Genomic DNA, 23,116 nt, shown 5'->3' with positions numbered 1-23,116 from the left:
ACTGGTCAGCTAATTTTTAATTAAAATATTTTTTTTATGAAATCATTTTATTTATTTTTTTAATGAAAAAATACCAAGTAATGTACTTGCTGCTTTCTTTCTACCATCAAGTGAGAGTTTCATGAAAGTGTACTGGACTGAGATTGAAGAAAATGAGTGAACAGAACCAAGAATTTAGATTCTCTTTCTAGAGCTGTGTGTGTGTGTATGTTTGTGTGTTTATATTTTTACAGTCTTCTAGATGTTGTGGGATTCTAACTCCCATTAGCCCTGGCCAGCACTTCTACTGGGATCAATGATCTTGCTGTCCATCAATGTCCCGAGGGCCACATGTACCTTGTCCCTTGATCTTGAAGAAATATGAATATGCATTCCCAATTCTTAAGAGTTTGATATAGAATATAAAATCTGTAGTTTGAAATTTAAAACTGGAAGCATTAGAAAAGAAACCAAATCTTAGAGGAATATATCAGCACTGATTCTGAGTCAGCATTCTAGTTCCTGAATTTACTGCATCTCAGGTTCAAAGATTTATGAACCGGTATTACATTTGTATCCTTAAATCTGGATCTGGCACCTTGTCTTGTCTTGTGCTGGGGTCCTAAACAAATTTACTACAGGGTAAACTCAATTGGACACAGTGGCACCTGCTTTGAGTAGACATGCAGAGGACAGTACTATCAGTTGTTTATTTAAAAGTGCACACTTGTATGTCAGCTACAAACAGACTCTTGAGGTGGCTTAGAGCACTAATCTTCCTAACAGGATTTAGAAATCATTGGTGCTTATTGTATGCTCCTGGTCTCTGTCAAATCTCATGCAAAGCAAGCAGGGAGTCAATTCTTATAAATAATTCCTTTTTATACCAAAGGGAATTCATTCTCAAGAGGAAGTCCAATCTCAGTACAAAGGTAAAGGGGAAAAATCTTTGTGGCTCCTTCCTCCGTTTCTTCTGTTTCAGTCTCTTTATTCTCTTTTTGGATCCTGTCTGGCACAATGTGTTTAAATTAGTAATAAAGTGTAGAACAACAAAATGTCACTAAATCTTCCCTCCTTCCCAGTCTTTAGACAAATGAAGGTCGTGGTTTACCTGAGCATGGACACAAAAAATGAGAAGCCAGGCACTTACATTTCAGTGCTAGGGCCCTATCTTGGAATAAAGGCAAAGGTGGAGGTCTCTGAGCATGAAATGAGTACATTTTCCTTATCCCTAAGAAACCATAGCCTGATTCCTTTTAAGATGGAGGGCAGAGGTCTTCCAGGTTGCAGATTGATCAGTGCAGGACCTGGGAGAGCTCCCAGCCTTGACTGTCTCTAAGCCATGAATAGCTCTGAAGTGAATGCTTAAACAGTAAAACAGGCCAACTGGATGTCCAACCCCTGGTCTTTATTAAGAAAGTAGCACAAATGTAGAAGAAATCTAGTGTGAAGGTGTTCAGTCTGGAATCTCTCCAATATCTCTCTGGGTAGCAAGCTGGTATGACTGGCTACATTCCAAGTGTGCCTACTTTCTTTTTAGCTGGGACTTGCAAACATTGCCATTTAGGAAACATCTTGTCCTACACAATTTTGAGGATGTGGATTCCTTTCTTGAAGAGTAGGAATATCCATTCTCATGGGCAGGGTCTAGAAACATTTTTTGTGTGTGCCCTGGACCATTATCCTTCTATCTGATATTTAGGTAGATAGATAGAAAGCTAATAATTAGTTCTAATAATTCAAAGACATAGCTGTGTTAGTGCCTTATTGCATGAAGAAAAAAAAAGCCAAAACAGGGCAGGACATTAGTGGCTTTCTCCATGCCTCTCCACATGCTGTTGTAGCACTTCCATTCTTTTTCCCAGGGAGACTGTTGTAAAAATGTACCTTTTGTCAAATGGATTTTTCCAGTGCAACAAAAGGCAGGCTTTTACGACTGTCACCCTTGGGAAGAGAATGGAAGCACTATGACATCATGCTGAGAGGCATGGAGGAAGCCGCTATTCTCCCACTCTGTTTCGCCTTTCTTTTTTGCCTTTCATGAAATAAAGCTTTTAGTCTGGACCAGTGTGCAAAGGGAGCATGCACCTTTGAGTCTCACTGAGAGGATGAAATTGATAGCATAAACTTTTATAGACTGAAGTCTACTTCATCAGATGCATCTTTGTTTGTCTCAAAGGTGCTACAGGATCCCTTTGCAATGTGCTTACAGTTACTAAGGCCACGACAACTCACCTTTTTCATGCATCAGTACAACACTTTGTTTATAACACATATTTGTTTATGCCATTAGCCTCAGGGAATTCTCACTGGGCTTTGATCCTAATGGGAGATTCTGGTAGCATAATTATATTTTAAGTCCAAACCCACTAGAGATTAAACAGAGTGCTCTTACAATTCCCCCATTGAAGGAAAATAAAATGACAAAAAGCCATAATAATGGCTGCTAAGGAGCAACTGAGATGCAGAAATCCAGCCACTGGCTCTTGTTCCTACCACATTGTGGACACATCACACCACAAGTTACCAAGAATGGGTCTGCATTGTAGTAGTACCTGTACCAGTTATATCATTGCTAGTGTTTAAGTAGTGGCTTCCCAATGGTTAAAAAAATCTTCTTCTGTTAATCCCCTCTCTCCCCATGGTCTGTCTCAACGGGAGAGCTGGCTATCTCTCGTTTTCTCAACTGGCAGCACTAATGTTTGCTTTTATTGCCCCAGTCTAGACATACTGTAATAAGGTCTGCATGATGACTATTCAGAAGAGGCAAGTGATGCAAAACATGCTGCTTCACCTAGTGAAATCAAATGGGCCATCAGAAATGCAGGAACTGCATGGCTCTTTATAAAGCTCTGATCTAGAGCTTAAACAGCTTGGGCCTTGTGAGGACATACCCCATATTTCCTTTTTAATGTAGAGCTGTTCTAGGAAAACAGACTTTAGACATCCCCAGAGGGAGGGATTCGTGAAAAAGATGTTGTCAGGAAGGACAGAAAAATGGGGAAGGTCTTCTAAAAGAGGATGGGCCTATACAGCATCATTATGTCCCCCTCATGACATTCACTGAAATGCACAAACATCACTCTACTCACCAACACCTTTGTCATCTTTGTAATGTTTTAGATGGGGGATGTACATGTTGGACTTCGGGACTGTGCACACTGACCATAAAGGCCGGCTTGGAGGTGGAGTTGGGGTGTGGTGTTCACATGACACATGCTCTGACTCCGTCCCCAGGGCAGTATGCCTTCCTGTAATTCTGTAAAAATTTGAAAAATTCATTTACAGAATGAATGAAAGAGCCACCAGAAAATACAAAGGTCACATGCCGTAAACTATGATTAATCTTCTGTTTCACCTTTTCAGTTGTTTTTGAATATCCCAGTTTCTCTCTCTTTGTTCTAGTTTCTCCCTTCCTCTTGCAAACTGAGTTCAAAGTGCAAAAGCAAAGTTTGCACTCAATGGGGGGTGGGGTGCGTGTGGCAGATGAGGAAATGGTGGAGTCTTGTCTTACCTAGTAGTCTCAGAAAAAAGCATACTGCTGCAGCCTCTCTTAGATTGTGCATTCTTTTTCACAAAGTAACTTTTGCCATCTTGATCACACTTTGATACTACTTGGCCACTTGTTTCCCGGTTTTCATCTGCAAAATGTTGGAGGATATGAACTCATAGACCTCTCAAAATGCAAAAAAAACAATTTATTGCCCCCAGCCCACCCCATTAACCAAAGTAAAGAAGCAATAAAAGGGAGGAGAGTCATAACCTGTTTGTAATAAAGAGAAAGGAATGCTTCATTTCACTGCTCTCGTAAATATTCATGTTTTAGCCAAACACTAAAATTGTAAGATGTTGGACCTTGACAAATCTCAGGTAGGAGGGCATTTCCCTGGATGGGTACCATCATCTAGAAGGACCTACCTCTTGTTGCCATCTTCTGTTTGGGTAATCTGGAATAGCCCACACCCATTATGAATGGAGTAGCTTTAAGTTACCCAGGTCCTAAACTGTTTAGATTTAAAATTTTATAAACCCAACAATTTGGAACTGGGCCAGAAAAAGAGTGACAACCAGTGTATAAAAGGTGAAGAATACAGGAGGAAGTTGTGTCTGTAGGTTTTCTCCCCAGCTCTGCAGAACAATTTTGACCAGACACTAAGAAGGGAAAAAATCTATAGAGGTTGTGTCTGCCTTATCTGAAATGCTTGGGGCCAGAGGATTTTGGATTTTTTTTTGCATATGAATATTTTCATATACATAAGGACATATTTTGGAGATGGGATCTGTCTAAATATGATATCCATTTATTTTTTGTATATACTTTATAATTTTATACACAATATTTTTTAATAATTGTGTGAGTGAAACAAAGTTTGTGTACACTGAACTGTCAGAAAGACAAGGTGTCACTATCTCAACCACCCATGTGCACAATTTTGGAGTATTTTGGATTTTGGAATTCTGGGTAAGGGATATTCAACCTGTATGAGGTTTCTAAATGGATAATCTAGGAATAGTATTAACAGACTCATAATGAGAAAAACATGGCTAAGGCTGAGAATATTCCAGAATAAAAATTTGAGAACCAAGCAAAGCATTTTTCAGATGCCAGCCCCATCACAGACAAAGTGGGTAATGTAGGGATGAGTAGTCTTTACTTTGACAATGACAGTGGGCAGGAGATGGCCTGAATGTACCCCTTCTTGTGCCTTACCTCCCCCATAGTCCATTACTTTGGCCACTTTTTTCCATTTCTTTCTCTCCTACTAAAAGTGAACCATGAACAGAATTCTGGCTGGATTAGTCCAAGAATGTCTCTTCTGCTTTATATGTGAATGAAGTGGATATATATAGAGAAAAAAACCACTGTTGTGTCTACTTTGGACCTCTATGTTTTCCAGAAATGTTGGAAGACTATTCAAAGCTTTCAAAAGTCAAACATGGCTGGGATTTACACATGGAAGCTATGATGGGGAATGACATCCAGTGCTGAAATGCACTGCTGTGGTGCCTGTAAGCATAAACATATTTACTGTCTGCCCCCCCCCTTCCCTGCAGGGCACAGAACTTTGTATGTTGGGGTACGGATGCCTTTGGTAAGACAGGGCCACAGACATCACAGACCTCATGGCCAGAAACACAGAAAACGAGATCGGGCAAAGGAAAGTCTTCCAGAAGACCCGGAGTCCCATGGTAAGTGTGAAGGAACAGTTATTTTACATGGGGGACACGCTGGGGGTGTAAGGAATTGCCTTATAATAATAATTGGTCAGCTCTGGGATCCATGTTGCTCTCCAAAGCCTCAGGCAGAGTTTGTCTCAACATGCCTACCTAAGAGCCTTTAATGTTTTGCTATTAAAAATCAGGCCCTGATTCTTCCAAAGGTTTTGAGATGGCTAAAGGGAACCATCTGTGCAATGGTCAGAATATTATAGAGCTGCGTAGGATGCCCAGTTCAACTCTCTGCTTGATATAGGAAACACAGGACTAGAGTATCCCCAGGAGATGGCTGTCTAGCCTCTTCTTGAAGCCCTTCAGTAATGAGGAGCCTTCCACCCCTCGAGACAATTGGTTTCATTCTCAAAATATTCTTACTGTTCTTTCTTTTTCTCATAATGTTCCACTCAAGTGTACCATCCTGTGGCTTGAGCTTATGGGGTCTATTCTGCCATCTGGGGGCACTGGAGAAGAAGCTTTTGTTGCCTTCCATGTGACAACCCTTCTTGTATTTTGAAAGTGCCATCATGTCCTCTTAGTCTTCCTTCTTCTAGGCTAAGCAAAACCAGTTGTCCCAACCTTTACAGTTAGAATTTTGTTTTTCAAAATCATGTCCCTAGTCTTTTTGGTGCTTTCCTTTGACCCTGTTCAAGTTTATTTTTATCCATAAAATGTAATCAAATTATCATGCTTTGGAAGAATAGCTCTAGTTAAAATGAAAATCTTACCAAAACTAATTTTTAATTCAGAATGATACAATTAAAAATAGCAGAAGCTGAATTAAATAAGTGGCAACAATTATTAAAAATGTATATTGCAATGGAGGAAAAACAAGTAGAGTAAATAAGCAATTATGGTTAGAGAATATGGATGGGAATGGCTCTGGGGAAGGGGTGCACTGAGGTGATATTTAGTATAACATAAGTAAAGTGTAAAAGCATATATTTGTATGAAGAATGTGTTATAATTTGTATTATAAATTTTTTAAAAAGCTACTACTAATAAAAAAATATAATCAAATGTGGAGTGCTGACTGTAGCCCAAAGTGCAGCCAACACTTTCTTTATCTATGCTTTTATCTGTTTATATTGCTGCCTTACTGGTGATTCATTGTTCCTGCAACTTACAAATCCCATATCTAAAAATATTACAAGGTTTATCCCACCTTCCCGTTTCAAAAAGTGATTAAATATATTTTGAATAATTTTCTCCCCAGTCACACTCTTTCTTCTGCCTCTTTCTGTTAGATACTCCGTCTCAGAGAGTTCAGTTTATCCTTGGAATGGAAGAAGATGAGGAACATGTTCCCCATGACTTGTTCACTGAGATGGATGAGATCTGTGTGAAAGAGGATGAGGAGTCAGAGTGGAAAGAAGCAGCAAGGTAAAGCAAAAGGCAATGATTGTATGCCACCTTCTTATGTAGTTGTTTCAGCTCCACAGGATTAAGCCAGAAACATAATGTAAGCACAGAGAGAGAAGCTCTAAAGGAGGAGATAACTTACCTGCTGCTGTGACAGCAGAAATGCAGTTGGACATACTGCTTGCTGAATGCTAATACTGGACAGATCAATATGCTGGGCAGATCAATACTACAGTATGCCTGAAGTGTGGAGTGGAATTGTCCCAGTAACCTTTCCATGTATGTGCAGAATAAGGTTCAGAAGGAGAATCATAAACTTCCAATTCTACTTTCTGCCCTTGTTGCAGGACTATTCCAGATGTTCTAGTATTAGTGGGTGCTTCTGAACCCAGAAGATTTCCCAGTGTTGTTGACTATTATGATCATGATCTGAAACTTTCTAGTGCTATTTTACTGTGCCAGTGTAGAGGCGTCTGCTCAACTTACCACACTGGGGAACTTGCATCATTACATACTGGATTCCATTGAAATGCAGGGTTGCTTTTAGATTGCTTTGTTTCTCCTGAGTAAAGATAAAGTAGTCCCTTGACATGAATGTCTAGTCCTAACCAACTGTAGGGGGTGGGGCTCATCTCCATTACTAAGCCGAAGAGCCAGCGTTGTCCAAAGATGAATCCGGTGGTTATGCGGCCAGCATGACTGTACCAAATGCTGTTACCTTCCCACCGAAATGGTACCTATATATCTACTTGCATTTGCATGCATTTGAACTGTTAGGTTGGCAGAAACTGGGAATAGTGACAGGAGGTAACCTCATCATACAGCACTTGGGTCTTGAACAGAACTATTAAACTGCTGCCAGACTCCACTTTGAGTGAATTGCAAAGATGTCTCTCGTTCAGAGGTGCATTTAATGCACTCCCAAGCCATTCAAAATACATGAGTAAATATATCTTAAGTAGGAAAATACCATTTGCCAAGCTGACACAAAGCAAGTCACCGTGCATTCGTGGTTGTCTTGCTTTGTTGCTTGATGGTGCCATCTTCTGGCAAAACAATTGTTGCCTCTTCTATACCTTTCATTTTTCAAAACAAACAGAACAAAGCTGAAAGATTGAAACAGTCACTGTCAGGGTTGTAAGCCTCTGCATAAAAGAATAAATAATTTCAAATGTTTTCTGCCTCTCTGGCAAGATTATGAGAGGTTTCGTGCATTTTTCAATTTTTTTTTTGCATTTGAGGACTTATATGTGGAAAGTTTCTTGTCTCCCAAATCCTTGGTTTTGGTTGGAAAATCAGTTTTTTGTGTGTGCAGAAAACACTATCATGCACAATTTTTTTGTTTTTCCCCCCCTGTGTATTCCTCCCTCCCCCCAATGACCTGAAATCTGAAAAAAAATCTGTCAGTGATTGACAGATTTCTCAGTGGGGTATCTTGATGTGTCTTCTCAAAGAAGTACATGTATTCTTTACATCCCTATTGGTAACTGCGCCTACATCTGTACTTGCTTGTGAGGACTCCAGTTCTTTGCTCATTTTGATTTAAAAAAAGATCCAAAGCATACTGCAGAAATAACCCAGTTTGAGACCACTTTAACTGCCCTGACTCAGTGCTAGGGAATTCTGGGAATTGTAATTTATTGTGGCACCAGAACTCTCTGACAGAGAAGGCTAGATGTTTCACAAAACTACATTTACCAGAATTCCCTAGCATTGAGCTAGGGCAGTGAAAGTGGTCTCACACACTGGATTATTTCTGCAGTGTGTTTGGGACTCAAGTCTCTTTAAAGTGAAGAAAATATTGCTAGAGTCTTCTGAAGAACAGGGCTCCATTAGGAAGATCTTAAAGAATTATGAACTCTCCTCCCTGCAAGATTGTGTTATTAGTAAAATCATAGAGCTGGAAAGGACTACCAGGGGCCATCTAATCCTAACCCTATACCATGCAAGAAAACACAACTATTTGATATGGGAAAACTCCTGGAATTTAGTTTAGGAGTGGCTATTGATTTTTAAAAGGGAGGAAATGGTCTGAGCAACTATGTACATTTGGCTTTTGACTTAGAGATACATTTCACTCTTTGTGAATACCTGGATTTGGGGAAGCATCTGTCATCCTGTGGTAGAGCATATTCATTATATGCAGAAAGGCCCAAATTCATTCCTAGGTTTCCATTTGAAAAGTATTGGGTAACAGCACTCAGTGTTGTCTCCTTGAGATTCTGAAGTGGTTCTGCCAGCAGCATTAGAAAATACTGAATAAGAAGGAGCTTTGTTCAGGGATCCCTCTGTTTTCCAGATGGGCCCTATCCCCAGCAACTACTCTCACCCACCAAAGCAAGAGCAGAATTTTTTTCTCCTCTGGCACCTAATTGTGACTGATAGGTGATTATTTTTCCATCCTGGAGGACATGCTGGGAGGTACAGCCCTCTCAGTGTAGAGACTTTAGACTTCTGGAAGGTTCCTACCTCTGATTTAGGCCATTATCTGTTTGTATAAGTCCAGTAGTACACACATTTGTTTACTCAGAAAACACACATTTATGATGGGAGCTGTAAGCAAGTACAATGCCAAGGCAATGATCTTTCCTCCTTTCGGTAGTCTCAGTAACAGAGGTGTCCAACTGTCCATACATAAGCCTACATAAGAGGTACCCATACATAAGCAAAAGAGAAGGAGCATTTTGTTGTGTTTACATTTTATATCTTATACCAAGTGCTTCTACAGATGTTGTTAGATTACAGTTCCTACTACCTCTCACCATTGGATATACTGGTAAGGAGTCATGAGAGTTGTAGTCTGGCAATATCTTGTAAAACCACAAGTCCCCCATCTCTGCCTTACATAACAGCTGCCATAATGTTATTTTTTAAAAAAAGCAGAAAAGCTTTGCATTTTTATGGGTCGTTAGTGCATAGGCCCATCTGATTGTGTACAGCCTCCTTCCTCAATCTGGTCCCTTCCAAACTGTTTAGACTAAATTTCTCTGAAGATGCTGGCAAAACGTCAGGCAAAACTCTTCTAGAACATGGCCACATAGCCTAAAAAACCCACAAAAAACTATGGATGCTGGCCATGAAAGCCTTCGACTTCACATCGGTTTAGACTACTGGCATTATTCAGCAGGGACAGTTGTCACGATGATAGAAGCTGTACTCAAATGCATATGGGGAGCACCAGATTGAAGACATTTGGTTTTCAATAATTGTCGCTCAGCATATAGAACTGCTTAAATTCTGGCTTGTCTTGATTTTTGAAATGGCATTTTTTCCCTCCTAGCTTGCAAGAACACTTTTTATACAATGAGTAATTTGGGTAGCTAAACTATGATAGTTTCTGCTGTGCCACATGCATTTTAAAAGTTACAAATACTTCTTGTTTGCTTCTTTTTTGATCAGCCATCATTCTGTGCTTGTGATGTGTGCATGCTCTGCTTCACAATGGGAATCTTTGCTCACATTGCAGAAACCTTGGAGAAAAGGAAAGCATTCCTTTGTCTTGTTCTCATGCTGGTGGCAAGAACTCTTGTGGAGGCTTGGTGGATTTCAATGCGTTGACACAGCCTCTCTATTTCAGTAAAAGAAGTTTGGAAATATTGTTTCACATTCCCAATCAGATATTAATGATCATGATGAAATTCTGCCTTTCCTATGTGGTGCCAGTTGTTCCCTTACTTTAATCTGAAGACTAAAACCCAGAGAAACTATGGGGCATTTTATAAATGGATGTAAATGAATCATTTGAAATCCCCATCATTATTGAGGCCATTGAAAGCATTTTGGAAAAGAATGCCTTGGTGGTTGGCAGCATCAAGGTCATTCTGTGTGTGTATGTGTGTTGTGTGCCTTCAAGCCATTTCTGACTTATGGTGACCCTAAGGCCAACCTATCATGGGTTCTTCCTGGCAAGATTTAATCAGAGAAGGTTTGCCATTGCCTTCCCTTTAGGCTGAAAGCGTGTGACCTGCCCAAGGTCAACAGTGAGTTTCATGGCTGAGTTGGAAAGTGAACCCTGGTCTCCAGAGTGGTCGTCCAACACTCAAACCACTATGACACACTGGCTCTCCAAGATAATTCTGCTAGAGCTTTTATCCTGCCTCTTTTGTGTGGATTCATGTCAGTGTGCATTCTCTTGCAGGTGGTTGAAGTTTGAAGAAGATGTGGAAGATGGTGGAGAGCGCTGGAGTAAACCATATGTGGCTACTCTCTCATTGCACAGTCTGTTTGAGCTGAGGAGCTGTATCATCAATGGGATTGTCCTTCTGGATATGTGTGCAAACACTACAGAAGACATTGCAGGTTCTGGTTCTTTTTTTGTTTGTTTTGTTTTGTTTGTTCTGGTTCTTGACAGTTTAAAAAAAAGATGGGGGTGGGACAGTTAGCTGAAAACCTTCATTTTTGTAGTATTATTGAAAGCTAAGCAGGATCATGTCTGGTTAGTACTTGGGCCCCACCCCAAAATCTTACAAATATTAAATAAAGTATTTTACCAAAGCAAGCCCCACAGAGCAAATCATGTTTCCAATCAGCTGTTGGGAGCCCAGGGAAGCAACAGCAGAGATATCCCAGGCTGATGATGTGCAGCACCATGCTGGCTTTCCTGGTCTTTACTGAGTTCCATCAAGACAATTCCATGGGTTTTTTAAATGGAAAGAAATCCCTCTGGACTCCATGTCATTTTGCATTCCCTGTTGTCTGCTGGACACAGGCTTCTTACTAATGGCACCTGTCTGATATCTGCATGTAAATAAACTAATAATTCTTATTCTAAAAACTGATTGCTTATATTTATGTCTAATGGGTGAGGAATGCATCTTAACAGGTGGTTGGTACAAGTTCCTCCCTGCATCCCAAGGTTGTTGCAAGCATATGGTGATGATAAGTGCAGCCAGATTCCAAAGTTATACAAATTTAACACCAGTGAAGGCCAAAGCCTAGCATCACTTGAAAGCTGCAAAATACAGTAACATCCAAACAATCATACCTTTATTGGGACAATCAAAATGCACAATTACATGTTGCAAGCTTTTGAAGTCACACTGGCTTCTTCATCAGGCAAACAGGAGAAAGAAATTGAAGATGTTAGTCATAGGCCTGCATTTTCTATTTCTGGTCTTAGTTCAGATGGTAGGGAGGGCTATCTGCAGGGTAGCACCTCCCTCTTTTTGGCCATGTGGTCACTGGTTGATTTTCAAATTCAAGGAAATTTAATGTCCATTTGAAGTTCAAAGAAGATGTTTCTTTGGAATCCAGCATGTCTTCTTCCTTTGTGAAGCCAGAGGCTCCTGTGTTGGTAGAGAACACTGATTCTGAAAGCTGCAATAATTTCTGGGATAAATAAGCTAAAAAAGTTGGCATAACAGGTCAAGAAGGGTTGGTATAGAGGCAATTAGCTATGCCATCCTAATCTTCCTCATACAATGTTCTTCTGGTTTCCACTACATGGATGGAATACAGTAATACAGGTATACTTCAGTTAGTGAAGCAGATGTCTTCTTGGGATTTACATATTTCACAGAGACTTTGGTACCAGAGAGGTAAAAAAAAACATGGAAAATATAGAGATTGGTTACTAGGGAACAAAAATAAGAGTATTCCAACATGTTTCAGCAAACTTTTTTTTAAATGTAAAATGAATATTAAGTGCATGTGAAATAAAAAAGAGCCCCACGGAACCGCGAGCGCTCAGAGAGGAAAAAGAATACTTGCCAAGACCTTTGGTTATGGTCTATCCCTCTGCCCACCCTCTACCCATTGCCCCTCCCACCTGGGTGCCCCGAATGTGATTGGCAGCACATTCACATTTGGGGCAACCTGCATCTTTTCAAAAGACGCGATAAAAGAACCCTATCCAAAAGAACTCATTCAGGTGGGCTTGTGTCAATTAATCCCAAACACACACGCAGATTTAATCGACTCAAGTGTGAACGAGCACCTACAACCCCGTTTGCAAATTGGTTAAATCATAGTGTGAATGAGGCCCAAGTTTTATTGCATTGCTACACTGAAAGTCTTGTCTTTCTCCAGCCCTCCTGTACCACCCTTCAGATGCCATGCTGCAAAAAAACTTCCAATTAGACAGAAGACAAGAAAAGAGGGGACTGAACTATGAAAACAAATGCTTTGAAACATTTATTAGAGATTTTTCACCATAAAAGCTGGCTTTCTGACAGTCATAAGAATTTTCTTTCACAGGATTTAGTGAGGTTTGGTGGGCCCAAAGCCATATAGACAGCAATGGTTTTGTTGCTTGCAACAAGCTAGCTAGACTTTAAGAAATTAATAAACTGATGATGATGGGGAAATTATCCTGAATTGTTAAATTGGCATTGCTTGGTGTTCCACAGGCTGCACCTTGCATTGGTCAAAGGCATAGATTGTCTTCTTAATCACACAGGGGGAAAAAATTGAAATTGACCATTCATTTTTACAGATAGCTTTTTCCCCTTCCAGGAAAGCAGCATTGTAGAACTAGGTTTTTGATTGGCAAGATACCATTTAAAACCTTTGCTGTCTCATGATGTCAGCTTCTTAGCACATTTCCTTTCCACAAGGGTTGCCAACAGCAGTCAATTATGCAAGATATTCCACTGAAGCATTGTGTTGCAGATTGCTTATAATTTTATTAGATGTGCAGAGAAATAAAAGTGACTCAAATTGCAGAAGTGACCTGCATTATCTAAAATGGGATTGCAGATGCATTATTTAGGCAGTGATTGAGCATTTCAGCAAGGTTTATTAACTGAAGGAAAACTCTTACCTTCTTGGGACTGATAGAGGAATCTACTAGGCTGCTGGCTCTTGTATGTAGAACTGCACTTGGTGCTGATATCCCCAGCTCGCAATTCTGGCTGTCTAGTTCTGTTAAAGACAGCATCAGGATTTTAAAAATACCGTGTGTTTGCCCAGGAAAGAGATAGATTGTGTTTGAAGGATTGCACCCTTGGGCTTAGTTGGTAAGAGGTTTTCTAAAGATTTGGGGAAAAAACAACAACACTTTTTAGATTACACTTTCCTGAGCCCATGGCTAGCACAGGGGTTTCTGGGAGTTGTGGTCCAAAAATAATTGTAAAGATTTGTCTGTGTATGTCCCTTCATGTTGCCTGTTGGCCTATGGCAGCCCCATTAATTTCATTGAGTTTTCTTAATCAAGAAATACGCAGAGGTGGTTTTATGAATTCCTTCCTCTGAAATATAGCCTACAGCACCTGGCATTCGCTGGTGGTCTCTGACCCAGGTACTAACTGGAGCTGACCCTGGTTAGCTTCCAAGATCATATAGGATCTGGTGCCTTTTGGGTACTTAGGCAGGCTCCTGCAAAGGTTTAATTAAACAAAGCTTTAATTAAGGCTAAGGTTGAGAAATCTTCCTTCTGGAGATTAAATAGTAGGGAGAAGTAATACTAAGGTTACCTTATGACTGGAAAGTAAACAGTTCATATTTCCTTAAGCACCCACCATCTCATAACTGAAAACCTACTAGTGGTGGCTGGTGACTTCCATGTCAGTAAGGTTGTGAATCTGCTTCAGTTATTCATCCAACCTTTAAATGAGCTATCCAAGATGCTGAACCTATTTGGGTTTAGACTAAAGCACATAGCAGACTACCCACCTTTGCCTATGCCTATAACAGCTATGGGAAAGAGAGAATGCAAGCTTGTTCTACTCTTTCAGGGTACAGCCAAGTCCTCTTTTCATTTGAGTCCTATCTTTAAGCATAAAAAAGAAAAGCGCATAAACATCTTGGTACTGCTGGAAATCAATAGTGAACTATTTCCATTAAGAAATATCTTTCTGGCATGAGCCATGCTTTTCTACAGCGAGTGTTCATCCGTCCCCCTGCCCCATCCAACAAAAGCCATCCCACCCATTCCTAGCACTCACATTTGTGTCATCTGTTTGGCTGTATTCTCCTTTGCCTACTGGCTCCAGATCTCTAATATTTATTTTCTCTTCTTATTTTAGATGTTTTAAAGAAAAGTTAGACCAATCTTTCCTAACCTTAGTCTCTCCTGATATTTTGGATTACAGTTTCCATCACTGACCATCAGCTATGTTTGATGGGATGAATTGGAATGTTTTCTAAAACATCTGGGGGAGGTAGATTGGAGAGGGCAAAGTCAGCTAAACTCCTGGAAGATAGGTTTACCAGGTGCCTTATTCAAAGACAGAATATTGTTAAACACAGGCTCCTGGAGGTAGGGACGGAGTGGGAGAACCACTGCTTTCATGCTTTGCTTGTGAACTGTCTCCTCTTCAAAACAAAGAGATGAATTGGATGGATCCTGGGATGGTCCAGGAAAGAAAAAAATCCCTTCCCTTCACAATTAAAGGCCAGACTAGAAGTGACATTAAATGCACTCAGCATCCTCATTAAAAACAACAACAAACGGTTAACCATGCATATATGTGTCCCTGTGTTAATAATTGGGATCTCAGCAAGTGGAGAGAGGGTGTTTAAAATCTTTTGTTCCTTGTCACAACCCTAACAAAGCTGTGTTGGAAGGAAAATCCCATCAGCTGCAGAGGAATCATGGTTACTTAACAAAATGGTTAATACAGCCTAGATGCCCCCTTCCCAAAGATGCAATTTTAGAAATGAATTTTCCCATTCATTCACCAAGTTTCAGCAAGGGATGGTGTTACATTTGCATTGTACTTTTCTCCCTTGCAGATATGGTTCTAGATCAGCAAGAAATGTCCGATGAATTTGATGAAGTCATTCGTAAAAAAATACGGGAAACCCTCCTGAAGAAGCATCACCATCAGAATGAGAAAAAGAAAAACAACCTCCTCCCTATTGTCCGCTCTTTTGCTGATGCTGGCCAGAAAAAAGCTGAACCTCAGACAATGGAGAAGCCAGGTGAGAATCTTTGGGCTTTGTTCCAGCTCATACAGCAACTTATAAATCATTCAGCAGTTCAGAAGCCTCTGGTTATTTCTAGCCACAGGTTGTGGGTATCCTGGTTGAAAGCCAAAGTAAGTGGAACCCAAAGTAAATGGAATACAGAATTTCTTATTTTTCAAAGTAGCTAGTTAAAATCCTGGACCCTTTGTCTTGTTGCCCAGTAATAATAATGGAGAGAAAGCCAGCTCCTGGTGCAGTCTGGGTAAAAATCAATCAGCTAAACCTAAAACAATATACATTGCAGAGTATAAAAGCAACCCCCCCTCCTCCCCCCCAGTTGTTGGTATTGGCAGTTCACTGACCACTTTTCACACTTAAAAGAAACAATCACAGACAGTTGATTCGTCCAAAGTTCCTGGAGACTTTTATGTTCAGTTAAAATGCAGCCTTCCCTCCACATTTGTGGATTTGATTATTCACGGATTTTATTAATACATTCTCTAGAAATATCTAGGTCCTCCAGCGGGACTCTGTGGTCAACTTTAACCAAAAGTTGCACTGAAGGACCAAGATATTCCTAGAGAGATTATTCCACTAAGCATTTGTAGCTCCTCCAGCACAATTCTATGGTCAATATCTGTCAGGTGTTGACCACAGAGTTGTACTGGAGGACCTAGAGATTCCTAGAGAGGTGTTGTCTTAGGTAAAAACTGTGTTTTTACTATTTGCGTTTTTCCCACATCCACAGAGGTCCTGTGCCCCTAACCCCAATAAATGTGGAAGGATGAGTGCATAGATATAATTTTATAAAGCACACACACACACACACACACACACAGCAATAAACCACACTGCTGCTTCAACCATAACTCTAAACCAGCTGAACATTCCAATGTCAACTCTCAATTGTCACCTGTCAATCAAAATATTTTTCTGTTCTTTGAAGACAACAACAAATGTTATTGATTAGTCAGCTGACTGTATCAATAGAAGACAAAGTACAAAATATATAATACAAAATCTAAATGTTAGCATGTCCAAATACATACAAGGATAAAAAATTGATCATGCCTTGTTCTTTGAAGACATTACACCATGAAGACATGCCTAAGGCAAGGGTAGAGGTGCTGCTACTACCGCACCAGCGCTGCTGCCATCCCCCACTTTCTTATTCTGAGAGCAGACAGAAGGTGGGCATGCAAGCTCTGTGGAGCAAAACTGGCTGAAGTAAATGGCTGATGCTTCTCACCTCCAAAACAGTCAAGTTTCAAATAATTATTTCTAAGGGATCCTTCCTCAGAACCAGGCACGCTGGGCAGGATCCCCTTGACAATTGTCTTTGCCTCTCACAGGGCATCCTAGGTCTCTGTACAATTGTGTTGCTGCTTCTTTTGGGATGGGCATGCTGGTGGCCAAATTGGACCTTCCAAACTTCATTTCAGCTGTGTGCAAATAGATATAAGCAAGAACAGTGCCAAACTGACATATCTGTTTCCAGGAAAGCTCTTTGACTTAATCCTTTTATAGCCAGATAGGGGCTTGTTTCTCATGCAACATCAGTTAGCTAAAAACAGAAGCAGTTTTGAAGAGGTGACACATCTACATCTATTGTTGTCACAATACAGTCAGAGTTTTTTGTTTTTGTTTTGCATTACTTACGCTCTACAAAAAGATCTAGCACTCTAGCAAGGCATATTACATCAAATGCCAGGGCCCTGGGCTGCCCACCTTAGCTCACATTGCATCCCCTCTAAAAAATTTTTTTTGTTTTGTTTCAGCACTTCCCAGTGCAGCCATACCTTTTTTTCCTAATTAATTTTTATTGAGTTCTTACAATAAAACACATAAAGTCTGTATAACAATGACAACAACAACAATTAACTACAAGGGCCAAGGGTATCTATCTGATGAGTAATTATTCTGCAGCAGAATTACAAAATTAATTCTCAGCAAGAGCCAGAGAGTCTGGCTTGTCAAGTTGAAGAGCATCTGTCCAGAGATCTATCTGTGAAGCGGGAGGTTGGATTTGATAGGAGTGTAGATTAACATAGTCAATGAAGAGCATCCAATCTTCTTGAAATGTGTTGGTCCTTTTATGGCCAGTGCAAAATCTCACCATATCAGATAGTTTCTTCATCAACATATGACCCAAATTATAACCCACCAGTTAGAATAAAGCAGGAACTGTACTGGTAATTTTTAGAATAAGATATCATCCTTGTATACTTAGATGTGTAGGTTAAATCAAATGTTCCATACATTTTATGCCAAGAAAGCTGTATGTACGTGTGTGTAGTTTCATTCACATAAATCTTGGTGAAAGCATCCAGAGTGATATGTTTAACCTGATAATTTGTGTATTCTTTCATTTAAAATTGTATATTGTTTTCATTTTAGGAATGAACTCACTGAATCTCCAGCCTCCTTCCAACACCTTAGAAGTGAGAAATGGCTTGGTGCATGATACTACTCCAACTGACTTGAGCAAGGTGAAGTCTTACTTACTCATTTGTTCAGCTTATAAACTAAGATCAAGGATTGCCTTAATATATATACACAGAAAATTAAGTTCAAAATGAAAGTGAGAATAAAAGCATGAAAGCCCAATTAAAAACAGAACATAGTGCTTACTCTTATGCCTAAAGTGTGCATTGTTTTCTGCTGGTTGTCATGTTAATCCTTTGTTAATCAACCGTGTCCCCCAAAAGTTCAGACTTCAGTTGCAAAAGATGAAATCTGAAAAGATTAGTAAAAATGTTTCTTAATGATTGTAATTCCCACTACTGTAGTTTTATTTATGCAGTTATTTATTCCAGTGGCGTCAATAGGGGGTATGGCCCATGCCAGGTGACACGCCAGAAGAGGAGTGACACCCTGGGGAGTCCTCTTCCTGCTGCGAAGTAAGAAGGGCCGAGTGCCCCTTTTGACTTTGCTGCGGCAGCGTTGATCCCCAGCTTCACTGCAGCAGCATAGGAGAGGACTGAGCATTCCCTTTGGCCACCCTGCCCAACTGGTCCTCTAGCATCCCCCACACACTGGGTGACATGAGGGCTGGGGATGCCACTGATTTTTTCCCTTTGCATTGCTGCATTTTCTTCTTCCCTTCCACATCATCACAACTAGCCCTTCTTGAAGGCTGCCACAGTGCAAACCATTTCCCAAATACCAGCACAGAACATGCATACTGGGGTAGTACAAAAGAGGGTCATTGTGAAAACACAAAATGAAAGGTTGAAATATGATTAGAGTACTAAACTAGTTATGGCTGGAAGTTTTGGTATTCTTGAAATGAGTCCTAATTCTGCACCCAGGAAACCTAGATTTTGGAAATGAATTGTACTAAGCAGCAGTTGGAATGAAGTACTTGCAGAACAGCAAAATTTTCACATCTGGACAGTCTGTATGTATTGGCCTGACAAATAGTTTTGGGAGTATCATTGTATGGAAATTGGATTCCTGGAATTCAAAATGATTGTAAAAGTATGAGTGGGAATAATAAAACATGGGAGGAGAATGACACAATAGAAGCAGAGAGGTGTTCTGGATGAGGTGGATTGTAGAATCTCTCTCCTCCTTTCCATCATGAACTGATATAATCCTAGTCATAGTAAGCCTTAACCAGAGAGCAAAATGCATCACCTAAAAGGTCAGATACATGACTCTTTGATGTGTTCCGACTCCGTTTTATTTTTAACCCTCCTATCCTCAGAGCCAGAAGACCAAGCTTTTGTGCCATCTCCATCCGTACCACCCCACCATCAGTAATTAGATAGGAGTATGGTTAAATTAATGCAGTGTTCATTCCATGCTAAATTAGCTTCACATTGGTCTTATTAGTCAATATGAAAATGAAGATGGTCTTATTGATTCCAGTGGGAATTAACTATCTGGCTATAACCCATGGTGTATTTTTTAATTAATAAATTTTATTAAGCATATAAAAACACATAAAACGTACAGACTTATAAACATATAGAGCCGTTCGATAGTGGAAGACATTCCCTCGGAGAGTGGTGGAGTCTCCTCCTTTGGAGGTCTTTAAGCAGAGGCTGGATGGCCATCTGTCAGGGTGCTTTGATTGGTGTCCCTACTTGGCAAGGGGTTGGACTGGATGGCCCTTGTGGCCTCTTCCAACTCTGTGGTTCTATTATTCTAATAATATTTACATGCCAACGCTGACATTACTGATATTCAACTCGTTCTTCAACCATCTTATCACTATGCATCTTGACATCTCTTCTTATCCTTCTATTTCCTTCTGCTTATTTCCTTCCTCTCCTTTGGTTTCTCGTTTATCTTCTTCAAACATACAACTGCCCCATCATCATCACCAAATAGTCCCCACTCCATTAACCTATTCTCATTTTCTTTCTATATCATTTACACATACCTTCATATTCACTTACTTAAACATTCATTCATACTTTCTTCCATCAATATCTGTCCTATTTACTTATCTTGATGACTTCTTTGTTAAGAATATTAGTGCCTGTAACTTGGTCTACTTCTCTTTTATAATTTTGCTTCTCTAGTCTTTAAGCCCTTTTTCATTTTTTAACCGCTTACTGTATATACTTGACTATAAGTCAGCCTCATGTATAAGTTGAGAGCAGGTTTTGGGGCCAAAATTATTATTATTATTATTATTATTATTAAACTTTATTTATCTAGCACTGTAGATTTACACAGCGCTGTGTAAATAAAAATAAAATAAAATAAAGTTTAATAATAAAATTATGGATTTTGATCTGACCCATGGATAAGTCGAGGGTAAAACTTAGAGGCATGTAACAAAGGATATAGAAAATGGAGCTAAGGAAAACGATGCCAAAGAATTTACAAATTTCTGATAGCCATAGCTGTTTATGCTTTTCCAACCTAGGCATTCTCAAAGATGAGAAGTGAAGCCATGGTGGACAGAGTAGAAGGGGTTCTAATAGGTGCTCTTGGGATGGACCAAGATCTCGCCTTTTGCCCCTGTGAGAAAGAAAGTGGTTCCTTTTTTGACGTGTGGATAGGTTTTGGGGGGGGGGGTGTCAATTTTTTGACTAAAATTTCTAGACTTATACATATATACAGTATGCTTGTAATTGTTACACATACAGTGGACCCTCCACATTCACTGAGGTTAGGGGCATGGCGGGACCCCCATGAATGTGGAAAAACCACAAATTTAAAAAAAACATTTTTTAAACCTGAGAGAACACCTCTCTAGGAATCTCTAGGTCCTCCAGCGCAAGATCTGCCAGAAGCTGAACATGGAATTGTTCTGGAGGACATACAATTGCCTAGAGAAGTGTTTTCTCTAAGAATCTCTAGGTCCTCCAGTGTGACTTTTGGCAGAAGTTGATGACAGAGTCATCTGGAAGACCTAGAGATTAATAGAGAGACCATAATAATCAAATCAATGAATAATCAAATCCACAAAAGTCAAAACCACAAATGTGAAGGACCAACTGTATGTTATTGCTTATCACTCTATACCTTACAATTGTTCCATTGGCATATTTTACCATCAGTCATTCAGTTCAAAAATTTAATACAGCTATCTCTTCCCACTTTTCCTTTGAGAATTCAATTACTATTGACCATAACTTATACTGTGTATAATAACAGACTTACAGTGCAATCCTACATACACTTAATAAGAAATACATCCTATTTTTTCTTGGAATTCATATGGCCTTGATATAGAGGTTGCAACAGCCAGGCTGCTTAAGAACGGAGCTGCATCCTGTGCTACTTATCAGAGCTGTCTCCTCATATAACACTTGTTCTGAAAGAGCCAGTCTGGTGTGCTTTTAACTAACTTTTGGTTTATAAGCAACTGTACAACTTAGGACCAGATGATTTGAGAGAATGCCTTTTCTGATACAAACCATCCTAGTCTTCTATGGGGAGGGGGGGAGGAGACGAGGATATGCTAGTTTATATCACACACATGACTAGTGAAGCTTGTTTTGCTGTAGTTCACAGCATTTGATTCCATTCATGTAAAATGGTATCCCCATCTAAATTAAGTGGACTCTCAGTATTAGGTTACTCTATTGTTAACTAACTATTTATCAGACATTTTCCTGGTCACTTTTCTGATTGTAAACTCTGTCAGTTATCCCTGTTTTTAAGGAATAGTTTTATGGGTTTTAATGTTTTTGTTTCATTTCATCTCTGAATCTTTTTTATCCCTGTTTTATTGCTGAGTCTGGAAAAAGTGTCACAGAGGATCATTGCTGTTGATTTGTTAATACCAAGCATAGTGCCAAACACTATGGAGTGGGGTTGTGGCAGTGGAGGATCTCTGTACATTGTCCTCTTGCCAGAAATATTGATGGATTTCAGTATGGAAAGGATCTAGAGAAAGAGCTGGGAAAACAGGGGAATGTATTATCTGTGGGACAAAATAATACACTAATCATCCATTTCAATTCAGCCCTAGAAATTATGCTTTATTTTTTGGAATCAGGCAGAACTCCATTTTATGAAAAAGATCCCTGTTGGAGCAGAAACCTCAAATGTTCTAGTAGGAGAAGTGGATTTTCTTACTCGACCCATTGTTGCCTTTGTGCGCTTAACACCAGCTGTAATTCTTCCGGGCATGACTGAAGTTCCACTCCCTACCAGGTAAGAGTTAGTGATGATGATAATCCTGATATGGACTAGACAACAACCATAACAATGTGAAATTATGAGAACTGATACCCATGTTACATATATTTCTCCATTGCAGTTAACTTGCTACTTCATCGTTTGAAATGTTGTGTTTAGAGCCAGGATCCAAAGGTTTACTTGAGTTGAATTGTGCCAGTTTGTCCAGAATTAAAAATCCCTTCTTCGTGTTTAGACTTGGTTCCCCAAAAGATATATGCAAATATTCCAAAATTTGAAAAAAAAATCCAAAATCCAAAACACTTTTGGTCCCAAGCATTTCAGATAAGGGAGACACAACATGTACTGAACATCTTCCACCTTCACAATTCAACAGCTATGAGATTCCTTGCATTAAACCACCCACATCCAGCAGCTCTTGCAGATACGATTTACTTCAGATATTTCATAATGGTAGTTGAGAAACAGAACAGTTCCACTCATTATATGGTCAATGTTTTGTGCATGTACAGTATTTATATTTTTTATACTGGTATTTCATGGATCAAAAATGTGGGTGACATTCATTTATATACATTCATTTGAAACACCTTTGTACAGTGGGCCCTTCGTATCTACTGGGGTTTGGTTCCAGGACCACCACCACCACCATGGATACCAAAATCTGTGGATACTGAAGTCCCATTAAGTATAGTGGCACAATAGGATGCTGTCCTGTGTATAAAATGGCAAAATCAAGGTTCCAAATTTTTTGGAATTTATATATTTTAAAAATATTTTCAAACATTGAATGCTTGAATCCATGGATAAAAAGTCCATGGATATGGAGGGCTGACTATACAAGCATCATGAAAACTTGATTGAGCCAGTATGTCAAGAAAATTGTGCACAAGACTACAATGTATGTAATTTAATGTTTTTGCTGCAGGAAACATTAGTTGTAAGATTCCTATATGAACAGCAAACACAAGGATGCTCTACACGTGCAAACACACAACCTGGCAATGAATTAACCGTATACAGTATATGCAACTATAGGTTGACCTCATGTATAAGTTGAGGGCAAGATTTGGGCCCAAAATTATGGATTTTGATATGACCCGTGGAT

At 39.6% G+C, this 23,116-nt stretch overlaps 1 protein-coding gene across 4 annotated transcripts in view; it reads left to right on the top strand.

The window, feature by feature from the left end:
* The window catches only part of SLC4A8 (solute carrier family 4 member 8), a 114,783-nt gene that overhangs the window by 54,933 nt on the left and 36,734 nt on the right, over window positions 1-23,116 (top strand). For all 4 annotated transcript variants that reach the window (XM_042453951.1, XM_042453953.1, XM_042453952.1 and 1 more), the window contains exons 3-8: window positions 5,035-5,169; window positions 6,441-6,576; window positions 10,694-10,854; window positions 15,229-15,417; window positions 17,800-17,891; window positions 21,866-22,023. In XM_042453951.1, the coding sequence (XP_042309885.1) occupies window positions 5,035-5,169; window positions 6,441-6,576; window positions 10,694-10,854; window positions 15,229-15,417; window positions 17,800-17,891; window positions 21,866-22,023 (871 nt within the window). The remainder of the gene's footprint in view (window positions 1-5,034; window positions 5,170-6,440; window positions 6,577-10,693; window positions 10,855-15,228; window positions 15,418-17,799; window positions 17,892-21,865; window positions 22,024-23,116) is intronic.

This window comes from Sceloporus undulatus, chromosome 2, assembly GCF_019175285.1.
Source record: "Sceloporus undulatus isolate JIND9_A2432 ecotype Alabama chromosome 2, SceUnd_v1.1, whole genome shotgun sequence".
In the NCBI taxonomy this organism is placed as follows: domain Eukaryota; kingdom Metazoa; phylum Chordata; class Lepidosauria; order Squamata; family Phrynosomatidae; genus Sceloporus; species Sceloporus undulatus.
Note: the sequence above shows the minus strand (reverse complement) of the source record. Positions and strands in the feature narration are given on the sequence as shown.